Below are 25,694 nucleotides of genomic sequence, written 5' to 3'. Positions count from 1 at the left end.
GTGGGTGTGTGTGCGGGTGTGTGTGTGTGGGTAGGTGTGTGTGTGTGTGGGTGTGTGTGTGGGTGTGTATCTGTGTGGGTGGGTGTGTGTGGGTAGGTGTGTGTGTGGGTAGGTGTGTGGGTGTGTGTGCGGGTGTGTGTGTGTGGGTAGGTGTGTGTGTGGGTGTGTGTGTGTGTGGGTGTGTGTGTCTGTGTAGGTGGGTGTGTGTGGGTGTCTGCGGGTGTGTGTGTGTATGAGTATGTGGGGGGTTTGGGGGGGGGGAGCGGCTGTGTTGGTAGGACGTGGGGGGGGGGGGGGGTGTTGGGTGGATGGCCTTCACTGAAGGTCCGGTGAAGACGAAGGCTGCCGTGGAGACGGCGACCCGACCCCGCCGCCGGCGCTCTGACACACGTACCACTCATTCATGTTAGCGGCGCGAGCAGCGTGCTGCGGCTGCGGCTGCGCAAGCGAGTGCAGCTGGCGCTGCAGACTCAGCTCCTGCTGCTTGTGTGCGTGCAGCACTCGCCCGAGCAGCGAGTGCTGCTGCTGCTGGTCTTGCTGGTGGTGGTGGTGGTGGTTACGGCCACCACCACCACCACCATCGCCACCGCCACCACCACCAGACGAGCCCTTGGGAGGACTCGATGGCTCCGTGTCGCTGCAGTGTCCCGAGGGGCGGCAGTGCACCTTCATGTGCTTGCGCAGCGAGCTGGGGTGCGTGTACGACTTGCCGCAGCCGCGCACGCGGCACAGGTAGGGCTTGTCCGACGTGTGCACGTGCATGTGCTTCTTGCGGTCGCTGCTGTTGGCGAAGCGGCGGTCGCAGCCCTCCACCTCGCACTTGAACGGCTTCTCGCCTGCGTCGGTGGGGGGGGGGGGGGGGCAGGGTGGGGTGCACGGGGAGGTGAGGGAGGTGAGGGATGTGAGGGAAGGAGGGGAGGGAGGTGAGGGTGGGAGGTGAGGGAGGGAGGGAGGTGAGGGAGGGAGGGAGGAGAGGGTGGGAGGTAAGGGAGGGAGGGAGGTGAGTGAGGGAGGGAGGAGAGGGTGGGAGGTGAGGGGGTGAGGGAGGGGGGTGAGGGAGGGGGGTGAGGGTGGGAGGTGAGGGAGGGAGGTGAGGGAGGGAGGGACGTGAGGGGGGTGAGGGAGGGAGGTGAGGGAGGGAGGTGAGGGAGGTAATGGAGGGAAATGAGGGAGGGAGGTGAGGGAGGGGGGTGAGGGAGGGAGGTGAGGGGGGTGAGGGAGGGAGGTGAGGGAGGGAGGTGAGGGAGGTGAGGGAGGTAATGGAGGGAGGTGAGGGAGGGAGGTGAGGGAGGGGGGTGAGGGAGGGAGGTGAGGGAGGTGAGGGAGGTAATGGAGGGAGGTGAGGGAGGGAGGTGAGGGAGGGGGGTGAGGGATTGGGGTGAGGGAGGTGAGGGAGGGAGGTGAGGGAGGGAGGTGAGGGAGGTGACGGAGGTAATGGGGGGAGGTGAGGGAGGGAGGTGAGGGAGGGGGGTGAGGGAGGGGGTGAGGGAGGTGAGGGAGGGAGGTGAGGGAAGGAGGTAGGGAGGTGAGGGAGGCGAGGGAGGGAGGTGAGGGAGGTGAGGCTTAGGTGTTGAAACCGTGGGGGGGCCACGTGGCCCCACCTGTGCAGTTGCACCGCCTGTGCACAATCGATTGTGACGTCACTGGGCCAACCCATGCATCGTCAGTCTGCGACGATTGTGACGTCACTCCTCTCCTTGCTTCATCTCAACGAAGCGTGGACCAAGCAAATCGATCTCGCACTTTCACGAAATCATGGTGGTGGTGGTGCTGCTTTGGCAGCGGTGCACAGGCACAGTCAACAACAACAGCACTCAACGCGCTCGTCAATAACAGCATCAACATCAACGTGTGACCTTGAAAGGAAAAGATTATAACCATTGCCCTTCTTAGCACGCAAATACAGATGACGCGTGCTTTGAAGAATGCTCTTTACCCGAAATGTCACCTATCGCATATATATATATTGTTTTTCCTTTTTAAGGAAGCTAACGCATTACTGTATAGAACTTTAAAGGGGGGGGGGGGGGGGGGGCGAGCATAGCATACAGTAGAATATAGACAATTATAAAAGATAGACACTCATAGTATATGTAATATCGCATTACAACTCCAATTAAAATAAACATGTGACTCGCTGCAGTTGTACAGATGGACATGCATGCACAGGTTGAGATACACACAAAGCATCCACACACCTACACGGACAATTACATACCGATATAGAAGATCATACAATTAAAGACAACGATCCCCCGTATAGCCTTTGATAGACTGCTGGGGCAAGTGCTGTTGGAAAACACCTCTGAAGGCTCACACACACAGACACACACAGTCTCACACACACAGACACCCACAATCTCACACACACACAGTCTCACACACACACATACCCATTACAAACACAGTCACACACAGTCTCACACACACACAGTATCACACACACAAAGACCCATTGCAAATACAGTCACCCACACCCACAGTCACACACACCCACGGTATCACACACACAGACCCATTGCAAACACAGCCACACAATCACACATTTACACATGAAATCACCCAATTATGTACCCACAATCACACAAAAACAGACACGGACCCACAGAAAAGTACAATCGCCCGCACACACACACAAAGACACATATAATCACACAGCCACGTACACAATCACACACACATCTACACAACTATACACAGAAACAAAAAGCCACCACAATCACACGCACGCAAATACACATGCACGGCCACGTACACAATCACACACACACGCACCTGCACAGATACATACATACAATCTAACGTTGACACACACCTATTCAAAGGCAAAGCTCTCCCGTGTAGCCTTCATAAAGCTATTCGGGCAAGCGCTGTTAATGAGCATCTATGCCTAATGTCAGAATAGGCGCACGACTGGCTAGCGTGAACCAGAACCACACCCGGCCGCCTTTGTCTTTCTTGTACTGATATGTATACACGGCAATAATAGTTAGTCGCCACTGATGTTATCTGTGAGCAGGGATCGAACTCGACTCGCCGGGATTCAAGCTGATCCACTGCACCGCTCCGAAACGTCACCCCCAACCAACCAACCACACACGCACACACACACGTATCGTAATTATGACGCACTTAAATAAATTAAGCGCTTCGTAGCAACTGGTAACCAAAAAAAAATGTGTAACGAATGTTTGATTAGAACGCGTTGGGTTCGTATCGCAACGGGTTGACCTTTACTCAGATGCATACGCCGTCAAATAAACACAGTAGCACAAAGACAAAGATCCCCCGTATAGCCTGTGACAGGCTGTAGGGGCAAGTGCTGTTAGCGAGCACCTATAAAGGCCGGCACGGCACACGAGGGGGTGGGTGGCCAACACCACGCCCGGCCGCCTTTGTCTCCCTCGTGGCGATGTTTACGCATCGCACCAGTTAGTCATTTGAGGCTGAGTCGACCTAGGGGAGGCCCAGGACCGGTTCTGTTAATCGTCACCACCGGTGTTGGCCGTGAGCGGGAATCGAACCCGGGTCGCCGCCAGGTTCGTAGCGCAGCGTAGCGCTAACCGCTACACCCCCACACAGACACACATACACACACACACAATCAGCCACACACACACACCCATTTACCACAATCACACGTGCAATCACGCGGAGTCACGTCAAAGACAAAGATACCCCGTATAGCCTTCACAGACTTTTGGGGCAGGTGCTGCGAGTAGCACACACACCACACACACACCACATAGACAAAGATCCCCCGTATAGCCTTAACAGACTGTAGGGGCAAGTGCTGTTAGCGAGCACCTATGAAGGCCGGCACGGCACACGAGGTGGTGGGTAGCCAGCACCACGCCCGACCGCCTTTGTTTCCCCCAGTGGTGATGTTTACTGCACACCGCGCTAAATACTCATTCGAGACTGAGTCGACCTAGGGGAGGCCCACCACTGGTTCAGATAATCATCACCGGTGTTGGCCGTGAGTGGGAATCGAACTCGTGTCTCTATGTGCATGCGTGCGATATAATATTACACGCTGTAACACACACACACACACATATACACAATCTCAAAAGCACACGCATGCACATACAGACACGCACAACCACACACAGAGACGCACAACGATACAAGCCACACAACATCACACGCACACAGCCGAATGCACAATCACACTGTCAGACACCCACACACGTAGCCACACACGTACTCAAGCGTGTACAAACACACACACAAGCATACGCAGCCACACAATCAGACGCGACCACACCGAATCGTGCACAGACACACACACAATCGTAAACACGCGCAACACAATTGCTCAGGCACACGCCAACAAAAAAAAACCCGTCAGCCCTGGTGTGATTGAGGGACAGGGGTGGTTAGCGAGCAGCTATTATGGTTGGCGGTAAGATGGTGAGTTGTTTTTTTTTTCTCCTGGCTAAACGCAACATCAACAGGAAGAGATATTTGAACCTGGCCTGGGCCACTCTTACGTCGACTCAGCCATAAATGTGTTTTTTTGTTTAAATCGACACGGTGTGTGAATTGTAAAATTACAAAGCCACGCTATTGTGCCTTTGTTGTTTTGTGACTTCGCGTTTCCTGCGGTGTACAAGCACAATTAATAACGCTCAACCTATTCGTCAATCGCACTGTGGCCTTTAAATAAAAATAAATAAAAATAGGCGACGTTTCGGGAAAAGGCCATTCATTGATGCGCTAGGAAGTATGACCATCACCCTGAACGTCGCCTCTGATACGATGCTTTTCTTTCAAGAAGGTCACAGTGTTATTGACGAATGCGTGTAATTGTTTTTATTCTACATATACGGTAATTAGACACACGTATAGATACAGGATCGAGTTCTGCTTATACAACGGGACTTTCGTTACAATTGCAAGAAAGCTGTTGCTCAAGACGGTCGCCTCTCTCTCAACTCGCGTTTTAAAAATAAAAATGTTAAAATCCTGCAGTTGTCCTGCCCCAAAAAAAGACAAAAAAACAGCCGAATTAATTTAAATCGTTAATTAAGATATTAGTGTGAATTGAACAACGTTGGACTTCGAGGGGACGTGACACGTGACTGGGTTACACGTGACACCACCTGGATGTGACATTAATTCACGAGTTGTTGATAGTTGTTGTTGTTGATGTGGTTGTTGTTGATGTTGCAGAGTGATGCTCATGTGAGATCAACTATTGTCGTGTTCCAGGTAAGGTCCACTGAGCAATACAGCTCTTATTCAGAAGTGACCTGGCCACCACAAATGACAGCTCAACGAAGTAGCTGATCATCATCACGTGCAAATGTGCAGCAGACAAATACTCTAAACGCGTGACGTCGATTCTGAATGTGGAGGGCAAAAAACCGGAGGACCCGGAAAAAAAATCCACGCGATCACGGGGAGAGAGAGAGACACGCAAACTCCAAATATACAGCAGCAGGCGTCAGGGTCGTGATTGAACCCACGACCTCCTGTATAACAGGCGAGAGAGTTAACATCTCCTGGCCACCGTGATGATGATGAGAGAGAGAGAGACGCAAACTACAAATATACAGCAGCAGGCGTCAGGGTCGGGATCGAACCCAGGACCTCCTGTATACCAGGCGAGGTAGTTAACATCTAGCAACCACGATGATGAGAGAGAGAGACACGCAAACTACAAATATACAGCAGGCGTCAGAGTCGGGATCGAACCCAGGACCTCCTGTACACCAGGCGAGGTAGTTAACATCTAGCAACCACGATGATGAGAGAGAGAGAGAGACACGCAAACTACAAATATACAGCAGGCGTCAGAGTCGGGATCGAACCCAGGACCTCCTGTACACCAGGCGAGGTAGTTAACATCTAGCAACCACGATGATGAGAGAGCGAGAGACACGCAAACTCCAAATATGCAGCAGCAGGGGTCAAGGTCGGGATCGAACCCACGACATCCTGTACACCAGGCGAGGTAGTTAACATCTCCTAGCCACCGTGATGATGATGAGAGAAAGACACGCAAACACCAAATATACAGCAGGCGTCAGGGTCGGGATCGAACCCACGGCCTCCTGTACACCAGGCGAGGGATTTAACATCTCCTAGCCACCGTGGCGCCACTGTCTGTGTGTAATCGCCACGATGCCTCGCCTCGATCGCCCCTTGCTCCCAGTTTTCTGATGATTCCCGCCGCTGCTGCGTCTCGTTTGGCAGTCAGCAAGTGAGTGGCGCACAAAGCACAATTACCAAGACAACAACAATAACAACAATCCAGCACGTTCGTCAATAACACCTGAAGAGGAAACGACACGTATATACAAGGCAACGTTTTGGGAAACGTTCCCCCTGCTTTTTACGTGCTTAGAAAAAAAAGGACCATTGCCTGAGTTGTCGCCTATTCGTACGTCTCCTTGTCGAGGCCACGGTGTTATTGACGAATGTGTTGAGCGCGTGTGTTTGTCTTGTTTGTTCTCCTGTAATTTTGACGGCGTGCGCTTACCCGCCCCTCCCCCGTGCTTGACACACTGAACGTCCTGCGTAGCAGCAGCCCTCCTCGAGCGGAGGGAGAGTCGCCCACCGGACCTCGAGATCGATGAGCCGCTCAAGGCCAACGACGGTGACGAATATTTGAAGAGATCACGAGCCTCGACCCGCCAGCTCGAGCGGCGTGTATGAGAATCGGAACTTACGACCGTCCGCTAACTCGTGCCGGCCTTCATAGGTGCTCGCTAACAGCACTTGCCCCAGCAGTCCGTTAAGGCTATCCGGGGGATCTTTGTCTTGTGTTTCGGGTTTACATGGTGCAGTTGCGCGGTGCTTAACGCACTGCGCTCTGAACCTACACGCTGAGGTTTGATTCCGGCTACGGCGAATGATATCTCAATCGCTTATAATCCATCTTACTACCCCACCCCCTAACCCCACCACCCCAACGCGTTCCACCAACCCGCACTCACCACGGTGGTGAAGTATGGTCAAGAGACCCCTCATAAGACCGAGGAGCGGGGGAGGCCTTCATCCAGCAGTGGCTTCAACATTATTTCGCAGATATTACTGTACAAATATGATTGTTTCACGTCGATGGGCTACATTTATTTATTTTTAAGTCAATGGGAATTCTCGCTCGAAATAAACATCGAGGCATTGGTGCTCAATATCCCGTTCACAGGCCCGGGCGAAAATTCCACGTTCCTATGGCGGGTGCGAGGACAGTGTCATGCATTCGACAACTGCTGTCGACTTGCCCACAAGGTGATGCTCGATTTTGTTGATGGAGCCGAGTGGACACCACCACACCCCACCCCGACCAGGATTTGAACTCGCAACCTCTACGATTGCCAGTCGTTCATTCAACCGCGGCAGCATTCATAACCAAATCGGGCCCCACGTTGGCGAGATGTTAACTACCTCGCCTGGTATACAGGAGGTCGTGGGTTCGATGCCGACCCTGACGCCTGCTGCTGTATATTTGGAGTTTGTGTGTCTTTCTGCACGTGGTCGCGTGGATTTTTCTCAGGATCATCCGGGGTTTTCTCTCCGCATTTGAAATCAACATCACGCGTTTAGAGTATTCGGCTGCTATACATTTCCACGCAATAAGCCACTTCGTTGAGCTATCGCTCATGAAAACGAACTATATAGCTCAATGGGCCTTAGCCGGTAAATAAAAAAACAAGTTTGTTTATATTTTTATTCACATATATTTTTTTTCGTCGAAATTTTTTTTTTTTTTAATTCTTACAAAAACGCGTAGAGCCTAATGTCGCCAATATTTATTTGCTTAATTATCCATCACGAGCCGCAGTGCGCCGCGGGATGATCCGGGGGGGTTGTTTAGGCGATCGAGGACTCCCTCTGTCGAGACTCCGATGGGCGCGCCGAAAGCACGGCCGAACTGCTCGTAGCCAATGGGCACTCGGATTTTAAAAAAATATAAAAGACGCGCGCGTCGAACGCGTGCAACGCCGTCTCGCACTTAGCACGTGCGGGGGAAGGGGGGGTGTGCAGGAGTAGAGCTGTTAGCGAGCACCTGTTAAGGCTGCGGTGTCCTATCGTGTGGCTTGGTTCCACGACTGGTTTAGACTCTCCCTTGTTGTTGTTGTTGTCTCTACACCAGTGCTAATGTTTACACCCACGCTGCACCAAGGTACCCATTTAAGGCTGAGTCGACCTAGGGTAGGTCCGGGACGAGAAGTTCGAATGCAACTGGCCACTGATGTTAGGCGTGGCCCGGGGAACCGAACTCAGGATGGGTGGGTTACGATTCGCTGCCCGTGACACACAAGACAAAGACCGCCTGTATAGCCTCAACAGATTGTAGGGGCAAGTGCTGTTTGCGTGCGCCTATTAAAGCCGGCACGGCACACAACGGAGGTGGGTGGCCAACACAACGCCCGGCCGCCTTTGTCTCCCCAGTGGCGATGTTTACACATTACACCAAGTACTCATGTGAGGCTGAGTTGACCTAGGGGAGGCCCACCACTGGTTCCGATAATCGTCACCGGTGTTGGCCGTGAGCGGGAATCGAACCCGGGTCGCCAGGTTCGTAACGCAGCGTAGCGCTAACCGCTGCACCACCGCTCCCCACATACACATACACACACATATATATACAGACACACGTGATACACACAGATACATACAACAAAAGACAAAGATCCCCCCATATAGCCTTGAACCCACTGTTGGTATAAGTGCTGTTAGCGAGCGCCTATTAAGACCCGCACGGTGCACGACGGGCTAAGGCGACGTGCCCGGTTACCAACCCACCTTTGTCTCTCTCTCTCTCTCTCTATTGCTGATACTTACACACCGCACCGGGTACTGATTCAAAGGGGAGCCGACCTCGGGTAGGCGAGGCTCGGGACAGGTTCAGATATCAGTCGCCACTGACATTATCCGTGACCGTCAATCGAATGTAGGTCCCTGGGTTCGTAGAGCGGTGCGCTAACCACTGCACCCACCAACCCCCCCTCCGCCGCTCCACACAGACACGTGCACACACGCACACAAAAGACAAAGGTGCCCCGTATAGCCTTCACAGACTTTTTTGGGGCAAGTGCTGTCAGCGAACGCATAATGAAGACCGGCACGTCACGCGAGGGAGTGGGTGGCCAGCACCACGCCCGGCCGCCTTCGTCTCCCGAGTTGTTTACACACCGCACCAGGTACACATTTTAGGCTGAGTCGACCTAGGGGAGGCCCATGCCCGATTAAAATAACCGCCACTGTTATTGTTGGTGAGCGGGATTCGATCTCGGGTCGCCGGATTCGAAGCGCAGTTCGCTAACCACTGCACCACCGCTCTCCACACACACACACATGCATACAAGGCCTGATTGAGATGTTGGTGGTGGTGGTGGTAACGAATATTGCTCTTCAGTCCGATTATTATTCCCGCAGTCCCCAAATCACAAATACCATCATTCTCCGACCCAGGGTGGAGCGGTGGCCCAGTGGTTAGCGCACTGTGCTATGAGTTCGATTTCCAGGCCAGGGCTAACATCAACAGCGGTTCGTGACATCAGTTTGTTGTTGATTGTGCTGCCTTATAAAATTGGTGAATTATATTTAGTGACTTTTCTCTATGTTGCACTCGTATCGTGTATGTGTTGCACCGTTTGTTGTTGTGACCTGCTGACCCGCCCGAACTTGACAGCTGCGTGAAAGAGTTTCACAGCTCATCGGATTCCACCTCCAGTCTAAATCAATATTCTGATCTGTACCAATCCTGCCCCCCACTCCGCTCCCCACCCTGTTCAACACACACACACACACACCAGCCAGCATGGTGAAGTATGGTCAAACATCCCCCCCCCACTGCCCCATGACCGACAAAGTTCGGGGTAGCCTTGATCCAGCAGTGGATATGACAATCACACTCTTGCGCGGTGCGACGCTGCGTTTAGCGGTGCTGAATCGGTGGTTTGAATTCCACGTCTCTATGACGGGGCCATGTACATCCCTAGAACAGTTGCCTCGCGACTGCCCGCCAATGTTAATTGCTACGTTTGCTTGGGTAGAGGCGCAGCCCTGGAAGTGCTCGCTCCTGACACTGCTGGTGGAAGGACCTCCACTAGAGGGAGTTCCAAAGAGCCACTCTATGGAAGGTATTTAATTAAAAAGTTTTACTACCAACGCGTCTACAATGCATAGACCCTTTGTCATTCCACTGCTGGATGAAGGACTTTCCTCGCCGTGTTGATCGTGGGGGGGGGGGCGGGGGTTGTTTGACCATACTTCACCACGCTGGTTAGCGAGGGATTGGTGGGCCATCCGAGGACCGCCGCTGATGTTAGCCGTGAGTCCTGGCTAAAGCGTTCATCGCGAAAACGTTTTGAGAATGAAGAACATTCAATCGAATTTGGCAACAAATCGTTTTTTTTTTTATGTTGTTATTATTCTTAAGCAAATACTGTAATAAACTCTCTCTCTCTCTCCACGTCAGTAAATTTTTTACGCATTCCATCAGAAATACGATCTTCTGAGAGTATGTTTTTCAGCAGCAGCAGCAGCATTGATGTCATTTTAAAGACAACGCTGGACCCGTTTCGACACTCAGTGTTTTCATCAGCAGCAATCAGGCAAAGCCTGAACAATGCTGGTGAATTGCCAGATGTGCTACATGCAAGGTGTATATGTATATGCATGTTGAATTTCTGTCGCACAGTACGTAGCCAAACGTGCTCATCAGAGGTGCGGGGGGTGGACAACATTTCTCTGGGCAAGGTCCTTCACTGTGCCATGAATAAGGGTCATCGCCAGAAACGTTGCCGATCATATACTGCTCCTTTTAAGGCCAGATTAAATCATTCGGGTGCGTATTCGACAAACGCAGATGCATCATACAGCATACAAAACACCCAGTCGGGAGTGGTGGTGCAGAATGTTAATTACAAAGTAAATGACCCATCCCTTATCGTCATTGTTGTTATCAGTAAGTCGTCTCTGAAGTCAACCAACCCGATCCTTGAAACAAAGTTCGTCGACTGATGCTGCCACAAACTCAGTCAACAAACCACTCAACCAATTCGTCAACAGCACTGCCACTGAGAAGAAAACGTTACTTTGCGACGTGTCGGGCAACGGACCCTCGTGGTAGAAAGGTACCGAGGCCAAAGCAATTGATATTGCACTCTCCAATTATTATTCACTGTTACTGCGTCTCTCTGTCCCCTCGATCTCCCTGCTACGAGAAAAGGTCCATTGCCAGTCACGTCAACTATATTTGTTTTCTGTGTTGACGTTCTATCGATCACGGCAGCGCACGAGATTAACCTCGCAAATTGTCTCATTCCTCTGATAAGAGTTCATCGCGTAGCACGAGGCGTCCGCTGTTCATCCTATCCACATGGGTGTGCGTGCAATTTGATCATCATTTAGTGACGCAACAGCAACAACAATAATAATGATGATGATGATCTAGGTATAACGCATTGTTAATTCACTGCTGCATTAAGCCTCCCTTGCACCACCCCCACGTCGGGACAGAACAGAATCACAACATCACTCGCCTCTGATCCCAGTTTTCCGTGGCCAGGAATCGAACTCAGGTCGCCGGGTTAATGCTAAGCCACCGGTCCCAAAACGGTGGTTCATCATTACGCTAATTATGCACTTAATAAAAAAAAACGTAGCAGAATGCGTAATTCTGTATTTAATTAAAACGTGTCAGTGAATATGAATACGCACACACATTATTGTTATATATATGTCTGTGACGTATAGGTAATCCTTGCTGAGCACGGGCCCAAAGGCCCAATACGCAAAGCGACCAGTAACAAGCAGCACTGCTTAAGTTGTGCTCACAGATAAACGTAGCAATGTGGTACACGAGCGCTTCGGAAGGGAAGAATCCAGTGCGGTGCTTGAACACAAGACACGTGCTGTCAAGAAGGGGCATTGCCCGAAACGTCGCCTATTAAATCTCTGTTTTTCTCCTTGTAAAGGCCACACAAAGACAAATACAACGATTCCGCCGTATAGCCTTCATCAGGCTGTCGGGGAAAGTGCTGTTAAGGGTGGGTGGCCAGCATCACGCCCGGCCGCCTTTGTCACCCTAGCGGTCGATGTTTACGCACCGCACCAGGTACTCATTTGAGGCCGAGTCGACCTAGGGGAGGCCCAGAACCGCGTTCAGATAATCGTCACCGGTGTTGGCCGTGAGCGGGAATCGAACACGGGTCGCCGGGTTCGCAGCGAGGCGCGCTCACGGCAACAACCACCGCTCAATAAACAGCGTTGTTTATTGACGAATGTGTTTGCGTTTGTTGCTGTCGATTGTACTTGAGGCTGAGTCGACCTAGGGGAGGCCCCGCAGCCGCAGCAGCAAATAAGAGAGACAGAGAGGAGTCATGAACAGCGGTTGTGGGAGAGATGAGTTGGCGATGGGACGACTCGTGATTGGAATCGCATCTGTCGCGAGCAGTCTACATGCCGCTCTGTTCACGTCTACATCAGCAACACACACACGCTTCACACACACACAGACTGCACACACACTAAACACACACTACACACACACTAAACACTACACACACACACTACACACACCCCACACACACACTAAACTCTACACACACACTACACACACACTACACACACACACTACACACACACACTACACACACACACTACACACACACTACACACACACTGCACACACTACACACACTACACACACACTGCACACATTACACACACTACACACACACTACACACACTACACACACACTACACACACTACACACACACTACACACACACTACACACACACACTACACACACACTACACACACACTACACACACACTGCACACATTACACACACTACACACACACTACACACACTACACACACTACACACACACCACACATACACTACACACACACACCAAACACTACACACACACTGCACACACACACTAAACACTACACGCACACACTACACACACACTAAACACTACACACACACACCACACACTACACACACACTACACACACTACACACACAACACACGCTACACACACTACACACACACACTACACACACCACACACTACACACACTACACACTACACACACACTAAACACTAAATACACACCACACACACTACACACACACTAAACACTACATACACACCACACACACACTACACACTAAACACACACACCAAACACTACACACACACGCTGCACACAAACTACACACTAAACACTGCACACACACTAAACACACTTCACACACGCCACACACACACCACACTATATACACACCACACACACTACACACACACGCGCCACGTAGACAAAGATCCCCCGTATAGCCTTAACAGACTGTAAGGGCAAGTGCTGTTAGCGAGCACCTATGAAGACCGGCACTGTATACGAGGGGTGGGTGGCCAGCACCACGCCCGGCCGCCTTTGTCTCTCCAGTGGCGATGCTTACACAACGCACCAGGTACTTATTTGAGGCTGAGTTGACCTAGGGGAGCCCGGTTCAGATAATCGTCACCGGTATTGGCCGTGAGCGGGAATCGAACCCGGGTCGCAAGGTTCGTAGCGCTAACCGCTACACTACCGCTCCCCACACACACACAACACACACACTACACACAGACACCCCACACACTCACACATATACCACACACACACACCCCACACACACTCACACACATACCATACTCACACACCCCACAAACAAACCACACACACACCCCACACACACACACATACCATACACACCTCACACACATACCATACTCACACATCCCACACACACATACCGCACACACCCCCACTCACACACACTCCACACTGCACACACTCACATACATACCACACACATCCCACACACACACACCACACACACACATACCACACACGCCCCCACTCACACACACTCCACACCCACACTACACACACTCACATACATACCACACACACCCCACACTCACCCCACACTCACATTCTTCACACACTCCCCACACACACACCCCACCACACACACTCACACACACACACACACTAACACCCTACACACACCACACACACACCCCCCACACACAATCTACACACACTCACACTCTACACACACACAACACACACACACTACACACACCCCCCACGCACACACCCCACACACACACACCCCACACACACACACCCCACACACCCTCACGCACACCCCACACACACACACACCCCCACACACACACACTCCACACACACACACCCCACACACACACACCCCACTCACATACACCCCACACACTACACACACACTCACACCCTACACACACTACACACACACTACACACACACTCACACCCCACACACACACCCCACACACACTCACACACACTCACACACACCCCACACACACTCACACAGACCCCACATACACACACCCCACACACAGACACCCCTCACACACACACTCCACCCACACACCCCCACCACACTCCACACACACTCACACACAACACACACACACACTACACCCCCCCCCCCACACACACACCCCCCCCCCCCACACACACACCCCACACACACCCCTCACACACATACCCCACACCCCACACATACACACACGCGCACACACTACACACCCCACACATACACACCCTCACACACACCCCACACACACACACCCCACACACACACCCCACACACACACACACTCTCCCCACACACACACACACACACCCCAGAAACACTCACACACACCCCACACACACACTCCCCACACACACACCCCACACACACACACCCCACACACACTGACACACCCCACACACACACACCCTACACACACACACACACCCCACACACACTCACACACACCCCATACACACACACCCCACACATCGGAAGTCTTCGCGAGGGACAGGGGCCCCATCTGTGTGTGCGCACAGGCAGTGAGTCTCCCCTTTCATATGGCAACTGTTTCTCTTTCTGCCAACTGCTCCTGGGAACAATATTACGAGCGTGAGAGTGTATATATATATGTTTTACCCGCGCGGAGATAAAATAGACGAGCAATGTTGGAATAGGTAAAAGTTGCCAGCGATTTAATTGCCGGATATGTAGTTTGTTGAAAGTGAGAATTAGCAAAATCAGTATCTGCCCACGCGTGTGTCTGTGTGTGCGTCTGTGTGTGTGCGTGTGTTTTACGTGACTGTGTGTGTGCGTGTGTGTGTGCGTGTGTGTGTGTGTCTGTGTGTGTGCGTGTGTGTGTCTGTGTGTGTTCGTGTGTGTGTCTGTGTGTGTGTGCGTGTCTGTGTGTGTCTGTGTCTGTGTGTGTCTGTGTGTGTGTCTGTGTGTGTGTGTGTGTCTGTGTGTGTGCGTGTGTGTGTCTGTGTGGGGAGCGGTAGTGTATCGGTTAGCGCGTTGCGCTGTGAACCAGGCGACCCGGGTTCAATTCCCTCTCACGGCCAACATCAGTGACGATTATCTGAACCGGTCCAGGGCCTCCCCTCGGTCGGCTCAGCCTCAAATGAGTACCTGGTGCGGGTGTGTAAACATCGCCACTGGGGAGACAAAGGCGGTCGGGCGTGGTGCTAGTCACCCACCCCCTCGTGTACGGTTCGGGCCTTCATAGCTGCTCGCTAACAGCACTTGCCCTATAACACTATGTTAAGGCTATACGGGTGATCTTTGTTTTGTGTCTGTGTTGAAAGCGGTGGTGCAGTGGTTGGCGCACTGCGCTACGAACCCGGCGAGCCGAGTTCCCAACGCCGCCAGTGACGACGACCTCAACCAGTCCTGAGCCTCTGCTTGGTCGACTCAGCCTCAAATTATTACGAGGAGCGGTGGGCAAACGTCACCACCGTGGAGACAAAGGCGGCCGGGCGTAGTTCTGTCCACCACACCCCCTAGTGCGCCGTGCCGGCATTCATAGGTGCTCGTGAACAGCACTTGCCCCAACAGTCCGTTAAAGGCTATACGGGGGATCTTTGTCTATTGTAAAGTATGCCGTGTTGTCGATCGATTGCAATGGTGATCGTGATGGTCATATGGCCATACTTCACCATGCTGGTCAGTGCGAATTGTTCAATAATAAATTAAAGGCTAATTCCGAAGTGAGTTTGGCAAAAGCATGTAAATTATTGTGGCCGTCTCAACGTATAGTTTATTCAAATAAGAACTCTCAACTTTAATCAAATACACAAATATATATATAAAATCTGTTTCTGTTGTGTTTGTAATTTCACGTACGCGAATAACCCTTTAAATTTTTTTAAATAGGTTATTGATGCGTGCATTGGCCATTATCTGTAAAAAAAAATCTAAGTTTGCAAGAGGGTCATTGCCCGAAACGTCACTGTATTTAATATATTGTAAAATAGACTACAATATATATTATGAATTTAGTGCTTTAATTTTTTTTCATATTGAAAAAGCTATAGGTTTATTATATTTTAATTTACTTGCATTATATATTATTACACTTTTCATTACAATAGAGTATTATACAAAGTACGCATCCGTACATAAAATAATATATTTTTTAAATATATATTGGTTCGTTAATTAAAGCGCTGTAAATTTAATTTCTCAAAATATTTTATTCATGACGTATCACAATGATAATAGTCGTAAAAATATGCGGATTTTTTTAAGAATTCGCGACATAATAATTATGAATGCTATGCACATGTGTAACTCGAACTTTATTCGCAGAGGACATCGTTGACCGTGCTAATCGGAGTCGCGGGCACGGACAGACAACTAGTCGTTTCCAATGGAAACACAATTGCACCATAAATAATTCGTGTTTATTTTACACATTTATAGACAACACCAAAACTAACTAAAATCGTAAACCGTTTCAACAGCAGAGGTCGTGGAAAACACCGCGGCGTGTTTTCAATTGTATCTCAAACATTTTTACGAAAAGGAACCTCCGTAAAAATAAAAAAATATATATATATAACTCCGGAATCCGAGACAGATGCTCGTGAAAATCCACCGCGTGTTTTGCGTTAATGGCTTCAGCAGCATTGGTTTCACGTTTCACTTCCAAAGTATGGTGCGCTGACGGCACCCTCGACTTACGGGAGACAGTTGTTACGGACATAAATCCGTGGCAAAAAAACATTATTTGAACGCAAAGCCGTGCACTTTAAAAATACATATATTGTGCGTTCTAGTTATATGTGTAATTGTGTGTGTGTGTACATATACAAGCGGTAGTGTAGCGGTTAGCGCGCTGCGCTCCGAACCCGGCGATCCGAGTTCGATTCCCGCTCACAGCCAACACCGGTGACGATTATCTGAACCGGTCCTGGGCCTCCCCTAGGTCGACTCAGCCTCAAATGAGTACCAGATGCGGTTGTGTAAACATCGAATCAGTATCTGCTGCGGTGTGTAAAGATCAGCATTGGGGAAACAAAGTCGATTGGGCGTGGTGCTGGCGCGCTAACCCTAACGTGTGCTATACGGGGGATCTTTGTATTTGATCTCGAACAGAATATACACACATCAGCCGGCGTCCAAGTGGCCGGGTGGATATTTACATCTCTGGATCGTGACGTTCATCCAGCAGTGGATTGACCATGACAGGTGATATCTGATGATGATAATGATATTCTACATTGGTGACCAACCACCACTGATTCATCAAGGCGGGTGAAATATGTTCAAAGAATCCGCACGACCCCCACGGACGCGGAGGTCAGTGAGTTGGGAAGTTGAAGGCGGACAACCCCTAATCCAGCAGTGGATTAACGGGAGGAACTGCACGCGTACACACTGCACATGCAGTACAGTATGCAATGTACTACGCAAGCGTGCATGCATATGTGGGTCGTAGAGTTGCGTCTTTGAGTATATCAACAAAGAACACGTGAGAGCTTTACTTTTCACGTCATTCGCGTCTGATACTACGCAATCAAGCGACGATTGTTCGACGAACAAGACTCACGTTGCCTTCCCATTAGCGCGATTGGCTCGGCACGGTAACGAAAGGAGTTCGACGTTCACGCGTGCACCTCCGTACGCTCAAGTGTTGTGAGCCTCTCCGTGTGTCGATTGTGTCGATGATGTTTATGTTAAACTGGACGGGGGGTACTGTGAACTCGAGCGAGCGAGTGAACGAGCAAAAAAAAAAAGTCACTTCGTCCGCGTAATATTTTTTTTTGCTGTCCTTGATAACAATAATTTTTTGTTTTATTGTTCGGGGCCGATCTCCCGGCTCGCCACCGCTATTGTGCAATGCGTGCGCTCACGTGGGTCTACGTGCTTGGGAGGTGTCCGGGGTCGGCAACCTTCGACGGAGCAGCGACACACGCGGCTCTCTGATTGTTGAAGGACTGTTGCTTCTTCGTGACAGTTACTTATTAAGGAGACCATCTCACCTCGAACAACTACAAAAAAATTATCTTATTGTTAGTTTCGTTGGCGACCTCCTGGGTTAGGGTTACAGCGCCACGAGTTGCTGGCAAGGGTAGCAGCTGTGACCCGCAGTAGAACCCAACTTTGCTGGCGAGTGATAGACAGACAGACAATCTTGTGTCGTGATACAGTATCCCGGGGTTTTTGCCGAGCCACAGGCCGAAATAAGCGATTAAATACGCCAAACGGCCAGCGACAAACAGGTTGTAATAGCTCGGTGTATGATTCTTGAAATCATGAGCAAGGTTGTGTTTTTTGACCGTGTAATAGAAATCTTGGAGGGAAGAGGCGACGATGATGGGAGGGCATCGAATTCTAGAGTGGATCGGTGCACGGGAAAGAAGCAGAGAGGGAGTGGTGATGGCCTGTGGTGTGGTGAGTGAGTGAGTGATTGGGCGAGAGGGTGAGTGAGTGGGTGAGTGAGTGGGCGAGAGGGTGAGTGTGTTGTTGTGACCTGCACTGTGGTGAGCGAGGGGGTGAGTGGGTGAGTGATTGAGCGAGTGGGTCAGTGGGTGAGTGAGTGGGTGAGTGAGTGAGAGGGTGAATGTGTTGTTGTGACCTGCAGTGTGGTGAGCGAGGGGGTGAGTGGGTGAGTGATTGAGCGAGTGGGTCAGTGGGTGAGTAAGTGGGTGAGTGAGTGAGTGAGAGGGTGAATGTGTTGTTGTCACCTGCAGTGTGGTGAGTGAGAGGGTGAGTGGGTGAGTGATTGGGCGAGAGGGTGAGTGAGTGGGTGAGTGAGTGGGCGAGAGGGTGAGTGGGTGAGTGAGTGGGTGGGTGAGTGTGTTGTTGTCACCTGCAGTGTGGTGAGTGAGAGGGTGAGTTTGTGTGTGAGTGACTGGTGAGTGAGTGTGTTGTTGTGACGTGCAGTGTGGTGAGTGAGTGGGTTGGTGAGTGGGTGGTTAAATTGAATCATTAAAATCATCACACACCGACTTTTCTTGAGTGCGAGTGGACTTTCTACACGACATCATATCTTTAATTAAGGGGCACTGAAATTATCACGAAATAAAAATGGCACATTAACATATAATGCCATTGATTAACTCGGGAACGCCCCACTGAGTCTCAAGACTACATGTACAGGAGGTTGCTGCTAACCATTGGGCTGTTCGGCCAATTCCATTACACGGTGAGAGTTTTGACGATACGCGCGGTACACACAAGGGGGGGCGATATCCAAAACGCCGCACAGATAGATTCAATAAAACAGACAGGAGCGAACTGCAAACCGTGCGCGGACACGACCCTAAAAAATATCGGTACCGCATTCCCCAGATTAAAAACCTTTCCGGAATTAAAGACGCCGCTCCGGTTTTTTTTATTTACGCAGTTTCAATTACGGGTCCACGCAACAACAACAACAGCAAAAAATCTGTTCTTACACACAGACACACTTACTTACACGTACCCACCGGATTATAAGACGCAGTCGTCGCCCCCCCCACCCCACCCACCTCTCTGCTTTTAAAAAAGAAATACAGGGCCGGTAAAAGTCCGCGCTTTGTGTTTCAGCTGAGGCGAAGAGTCACGCAACTCCTGACTCGTGTGCTCCTTAACAACAATAATAATAATCACGGTACGTATGACGAACAGTACAGAGGGCTAAACAGCGTGTGAGGCGAACAGTACTTGGGCTAACCTCGCGGGAAGCTAACAGAACGTAGGGCTAACAGCCCCCATGGATAACGGTACTTGGAGCGAGCACTGCTTAGATTTAGCAGTACCTAAAGCTAACAGTGCTTAGATTTAGCAGTACCTAGAGCGAGCAGTACTTAGATTTAGCAGTACTTGGAGCTAGCAGTACGCAAGGCTAAAGGCTGACGGTATGTGGATGACTTACGGGGATAGAAGACAGTCGTTATCCTGGGTAGAGAGTCGTGATACTGGGTAGAGAGTCGTGATACTGGGTAGAGAGTCGTGATACTGGGTAGAGAGTCGTTATACCGGGTAGAGAGTTGTGATACTGGGTAGAGAGTCGTGATACCGGGTAGAGAGTCGTGATACTGGGTAGAGAGTCGTGATGCCGGGTAGAGAGTCGTGATACTGGGTAGAGAGTCGTGATACTGGGTAGAAAGTCGTTATAACGGGTAGAGAGACGTTATAACGGGTAGAGAGTTGTGATACTTGGTAGAGAGTTGTGATACTGGGTAGAGAGTCGTGATACCGGGTAGAGAGTCGTGATACTCGGTAGAGAGTCGTGATGCCGGGTAGAGAGTCGTGATACTGGGTAGAGAGTCGTGATACTGGGTAGAAAGTCGTTATAACGGGTAGAGAGACGTTATAACGGGTAGAGAGTTGTGATACTTGGTAGAGAGTTGTGATACTGGGTAGAGAGTCGTGATACTGGGTAGAGAGTCGTGATACTGGGTAGAGAGTCGTTATACTGGGTAGAGAGTCGTTATACTGGGTAAAGAGTCGTGATACTGGGTAGAGAGTCGTTATACTGGGTAGAAAGTCGTTATACTGGGTAGAGAGTCGTGATACTGGGTAGAGAGTCGTGATACTGGGTAGAGAGTCGTGATACTGGGTAGAGAGTCGTGATACTGGGTAGAGAGTCGTGATACTGGGTAGAGAGTCGTGATACCGGGTAGATAGTCGTGATACTGGGTAGAGAGTCGTGATACTGGGTAGAGAGTCGTGATACTGGGTAGAAAGTCGTGATACTGGGTAGAGAGTCGTGATACTGGGTAGATAGTCGTGATACTGGGTAGAAAGTCGTTATACTGGGTAGAGAGTCGTGATACTGGGTAGATAGTCGTGATACTCGGTAGAAAGTCGTTATACTGGGTAGAGAGTCGTGATACCGGGTAGAGAGTCGTGATACTGGGTAGAGAGTTGTTATACTGGGTAGAGAGTCGTGATACTGGGTAGAGAGTTGTGATACCGGGTAGAGAGTCGTGATACTGGGTAGATAGTCGTGATACTGGGTAGAGAGTCGTGATACTGGGTAGATAGTCGTGATACTGGGTAGAGAGTTGTGATACCGGGTAGAGAGTCGTGATACTGGGTAGATAGTCGTGATATTGGGTAGAGAGTCGTGATACTGGGTAGAGAGTCGTGATACTGGGTAGAGAGTCGTTATACTGGGTAGATATTCGTGATACTGGGTAGAGAGTCGTGATACTGGGTAGAGAGTCGTGATACTGGGTAGATAGTCACTCTACTGGAGAGAAGAGAGTCACTCTAGCAGGTAGGCGGTCGCTCTAGCGGTCGCGAGAAGGGAAGACGCCACTCTTGAACCATTAATTCTAGATTTGAAGCTTTCGTGACTGCAAGGATTCATACTCTTAGGTCTTTTCGGTAAAGTCACGTAGGTTAAAAATAAATAATAAAAATAAATAATAAAAATAATACTTGATACAGCAATTGTGCTGTGACTGTTCCATCTGAAGACGGAGGCTTGTGTGGCCTCCGAAACGTCGTGATTTATTATTTTATTTCTATTATTTCTTGAAACCTTCCCATGAGCCTCCCAACCCCACCGTGAGCCCCTTCCGACCCAACAGCGGCTCCAGTACAGACGACGTGACGAGTTGAAACGAGTACCACCGATAATGCCCCCTTCTCCACCACCACCACCACCACTCCCCCACTCCTTGCCCCCCCCTCCCCGCCATCCCCACCACCCCTACCTCGAGATGAGCCCAAAGCCGGGTTCCCAACATGCGGAGACGGTCAAGCAAACACGGGGACCGCACAGACATCCGCGGTGCTGGAGAAGGAGGGGGGCTGGAGGGGTGGTTTGTGATTCATCCGGTCTCTCATTTTTAATTCTATTGATTGCATCCAACCGGCCAATCAATCCCGGTGTGACGCGACCCTTCCAAAACTACCGTATTAGCAAGAGCGTCGAGTGAGTCTCCTCCTTGCCTCCGATGGGCAAACGAAGCACGCTCGGCCGTGCCTTGCTATGATTGTTTCACGATAATGGATGGACGAGCAGTTTGCCGTTCCACATTGGGATACTTAACGTGATGTGTTTGTTAATATATGCGTTGTCGCACGCCGTCATCATCATCGTCGTCATGATGACGATGATGACGACGGTGACGATGACGACGATGATGATGATGACGACGATGACGATGACGACGGTGACGACGATGATGATGATGACGACGATGATGTTCGAAACGAGAGCTGGAAATCCGAGGCGGATATCTAACTCTCGCTCAACGCGCGCTCGAGTCCGTTTTTCGCGCAACAACACGTTACTTTGGGGCACGTTACTTTGGGGCGCGTTACTTTGACGTTACTTTGGGACGCGTTACTTTCGCGAACGCAGCAGCAACCCCATCCCAAACGCATCCAGAAAATCCGTCCAACAAGCACTTTCGCGTGTACACACACACGTGTACACACACACACGTGTACACACACACGTGTACACACACACGTGTACACACACACACGCGTACACACACACGTGTACACACACACACGTGTACACACACACGCGTGTACACACAGACGTGTACACACACACTCTCCCTCCCGTAGACCCAACCATAACCTCCCCCCCCCCTCATCCTCCCACACATCACATCCCATCCCATTAACCGCCCCACCTACCTATGTACACACACACGTGTACAAACACACGTGCACACACACACGTGTACACACACTCTCGCGTGTACACACACACACGTGTAGATACACACGTGTACACACTCGTGTACACACACACATGTACACACACGTGTACACACACACGTGTACACACATATTTAAAAACACACGTGTACACACACACACGTGTACACACACACGTGTACACACATACGTGCACATACACACACACGTGTACACACACGTGTACACACACTCTCGCGTGTACATACACACACACACGTGGACACACACTCGTGCACACACACGTGTACACACACGCGTGTACACACACACACACACACGTGTACACACACACGTGTACACACACACGTGTACACACACTCTCGCGTGTACACACACACACGTGTACACACACACGTGTACACACACACGTGTACACGCACACGTGTGCACACACCCACTCGCGTGTACACACACGTTTAAAAACACACGTGTACACACACTCACGTGTACACACACGTTTAAAAACACACATGTACACACACAAACGTGTACACACACACGTGTACACACATACGTGCACACACACACACGTGTACACACACTCTCGCGTGTACATACACACACGTGTACACACACTCGTGCACACACATCTGTACACACACACACACATGTACACACACACGTGTACACACACGTGCACACACACACGTGTACACACACTCTCGCAAGCGGAGTGCCGTTTACCTGTGTGCGTCCTCTTGTGGATCTTGAGGTTCTCGGAGCGAGCGAACACCTTGCCGCAGGCGGGGAAGGGGCACGGGAAGGGCTTCTCGCCCGTGTGCACCCTGATGTGGTTCACCAGCTTGTACTTGGCCTTGAAGGGCTTCCCCTCGCGGGGACACTCGTCCCAGTGGCACACGTGGTGGGCCTGCTCGGGCCCACCCACGTGCTCTCCCGTGACGTGCGCCACCAACTCGTGCATGCTCGCGAACGTGTGTCCGCATGCTTTGGGCGCTCCTCCCTGCTGCTGCTGCTGCTGATGCTGCTGATGATGGTGATGGTGATGCTGCTGCAGGGACTGGACAGGACCCCTCTCTGCCCAGCGGCACAGCAGCTCCTGTTTCACGGACTGGCGCATGTAGCGGAAGAAAGCGCCAGAACTGAATCCGTGGAGCGACGAGCCCGCGGCCGCGGCAGCTGCAGCAGCTGCGGCAGCCGCGGCCGCCGCGGCCGCCGCAGCCGAGAAGGGGTCCGGGGTGCGACCGAGCTGAGCTGCGTACTCTGCGTGGTGGTGGTGATGGTGGTGGTGGCGCGCGTAAACGTCGAGCGGCAGTGCGAGACGCATCTGCCCGTTGAGTCCGTGACCGCCTCCGTGCGGAACCTGCTCCCTGTGCCCTTGGCCACCGCCACCAACTCCTCCTCCTCCTCCTCCTCCGCTGCTCACGGCGTCTCCGAGCGGGTCGTTGAGGCCGGGCATCGCTGTTGTGGCAGCCACCGCCGCCGCTGCCGTGATGTTCTGGCGTATGATGAAGTCTCGTCCGCCGGAGTAGTTGGCACGCGCAACGGGACTCCCATAGTCCACCCCGCCCGCGACAGAAGCACTAAAGCCACCCGCGGTGGTGGCGGTGGTGGTGGTGGCGTGGTGGTGGTGCTGGTGGTGGTGGTGGTGGGACCCCCGCCAGGAGATCGGCGTGTCCCGGCAGATGGGGAGGGGGGCTTAATTTAAGGGCGGATCCTGAGACTTCCCCGGGCGGTCCGAATGCGTGCGACGCCGCCTGGGACCCCCCCGCAGTGCCCTCGACGGAGGGGTGAGTGAGCGGCTGCGACTGCGGGTAGCCGGCGAAGTCGCTGAAGGCCGAGCCGGCGAGGGTCTGGCACGCGTGCTGGTGGCTCACGGCAAGGTCCACCAACCTCAGCGCCTGGTTTCGTTTAACCGCCGCGGCCGACGATTCCATTTCGCGCGGAGAAGGATGTAGTTTGTTGTTGATGATGTTCGTAGCCTTCTCTGCACACTTTCGAGGAATTTTTTTGGGTTAGCCGCTGTCTTCTTGCTTTCTTTCCGCGGCTCAACTCTCGTTCGCGTCTTTTTTTTTTGGTGGAGGAGGGGAGGGGGGTGATGTCCACCACCCCCCTCCTTTTTGAGTTTTCTCTCCTCCTAAACCCCACCACCCACCCACCCACAAATCTCTCCCCCCACCACACCCTCTTCCACACACCCACCACCACCCCCTTGCACCCCCCCCGCCCCCACCAACTCGCGTTGCAATACCCCGTTAAGTCACCTAACCAACGACAAGAAAAGTTACGGAGCGCATCATTGAGCCGGATGGAGTGAACAGCCAACGGGCGGCTCGGAGCGCGAGACGCAAAGCGGTGAGAGAGAGAGATCGGAAGAGAGAGAGAGAGGAGTGGAGAGAGCGTTGGAGCTCTCTCTCTCTCTCCTCCTCCTCCGCTGTGGTTCCCGACTCTCTCCCACTCCACGAGGTTCGCCCCAATCTTAATAGGAGCGCCCGCTCCGAGCGGGGACGGCGGCCGCGCGCGCGCGCGCGCGACACCTGGCGCGCGTGACGTCACCGCACCAACATTCACTTCTGCTCGATGGACGCACGCGATTGGGCAGCGGCTCGGTGATTGACAGCTTTTCTCTCGCCCCCCCCCCCGCCCCCACCCTGTGACCCCCCCCCCCCATCTCTTTCCACTCACCCAACCAACCACCCCCCCCCCCTCCAC

At 51.7% G+C, this 25,694-nt stretch overlaps 1 protein-coding gene across 1 annotated transcript; it reads right to left on the bottom strand.

Moving 5' to 3' along the window:
- Positions 1-315: 315 nt before the first annotated feature.
- Positions 316-24,919, bottom strand: LOC144732710 (zinc finger protein ZIC 2-A-like). The gene is made up of 4 exons (XM_078614295.1): positions 24,760-24,919; positions 24,064-24,497; positions 23,709-23,997; positions 316-836 (listed from the first exon to the last, which is right to left on the bottom strand). Exons 1-4 carry the CDS (start codon positions 24,917-24,919, stop codon positions 316-318), a joined length of 1,404 nt encoding a protein of 467 aa, XP_078470421.1.
- Positions 24,920-25,694: the final 775 nt, after the last annotated feature.

Source organism: Lampetra planeri, chromosome 43 (genome assembly GCF_965212315.1).
Source record: "Lampetra planeri chromosome 43, kcLamPlan1.2.h2, whole genome shotgun sequence".
NCBI classification, from domain to species: domain Eukaryota; kingdom Metazoa; phylum Chordata; class Hyperoartia; order Petromyzontiformes; family Petromyzontidae; genus Lampetra; species Lampetra planeri.
Note: the sequence above shows the minus strand (reverse complement) of the source record. Positions and strands in the feature narration are given on the sequence as shown.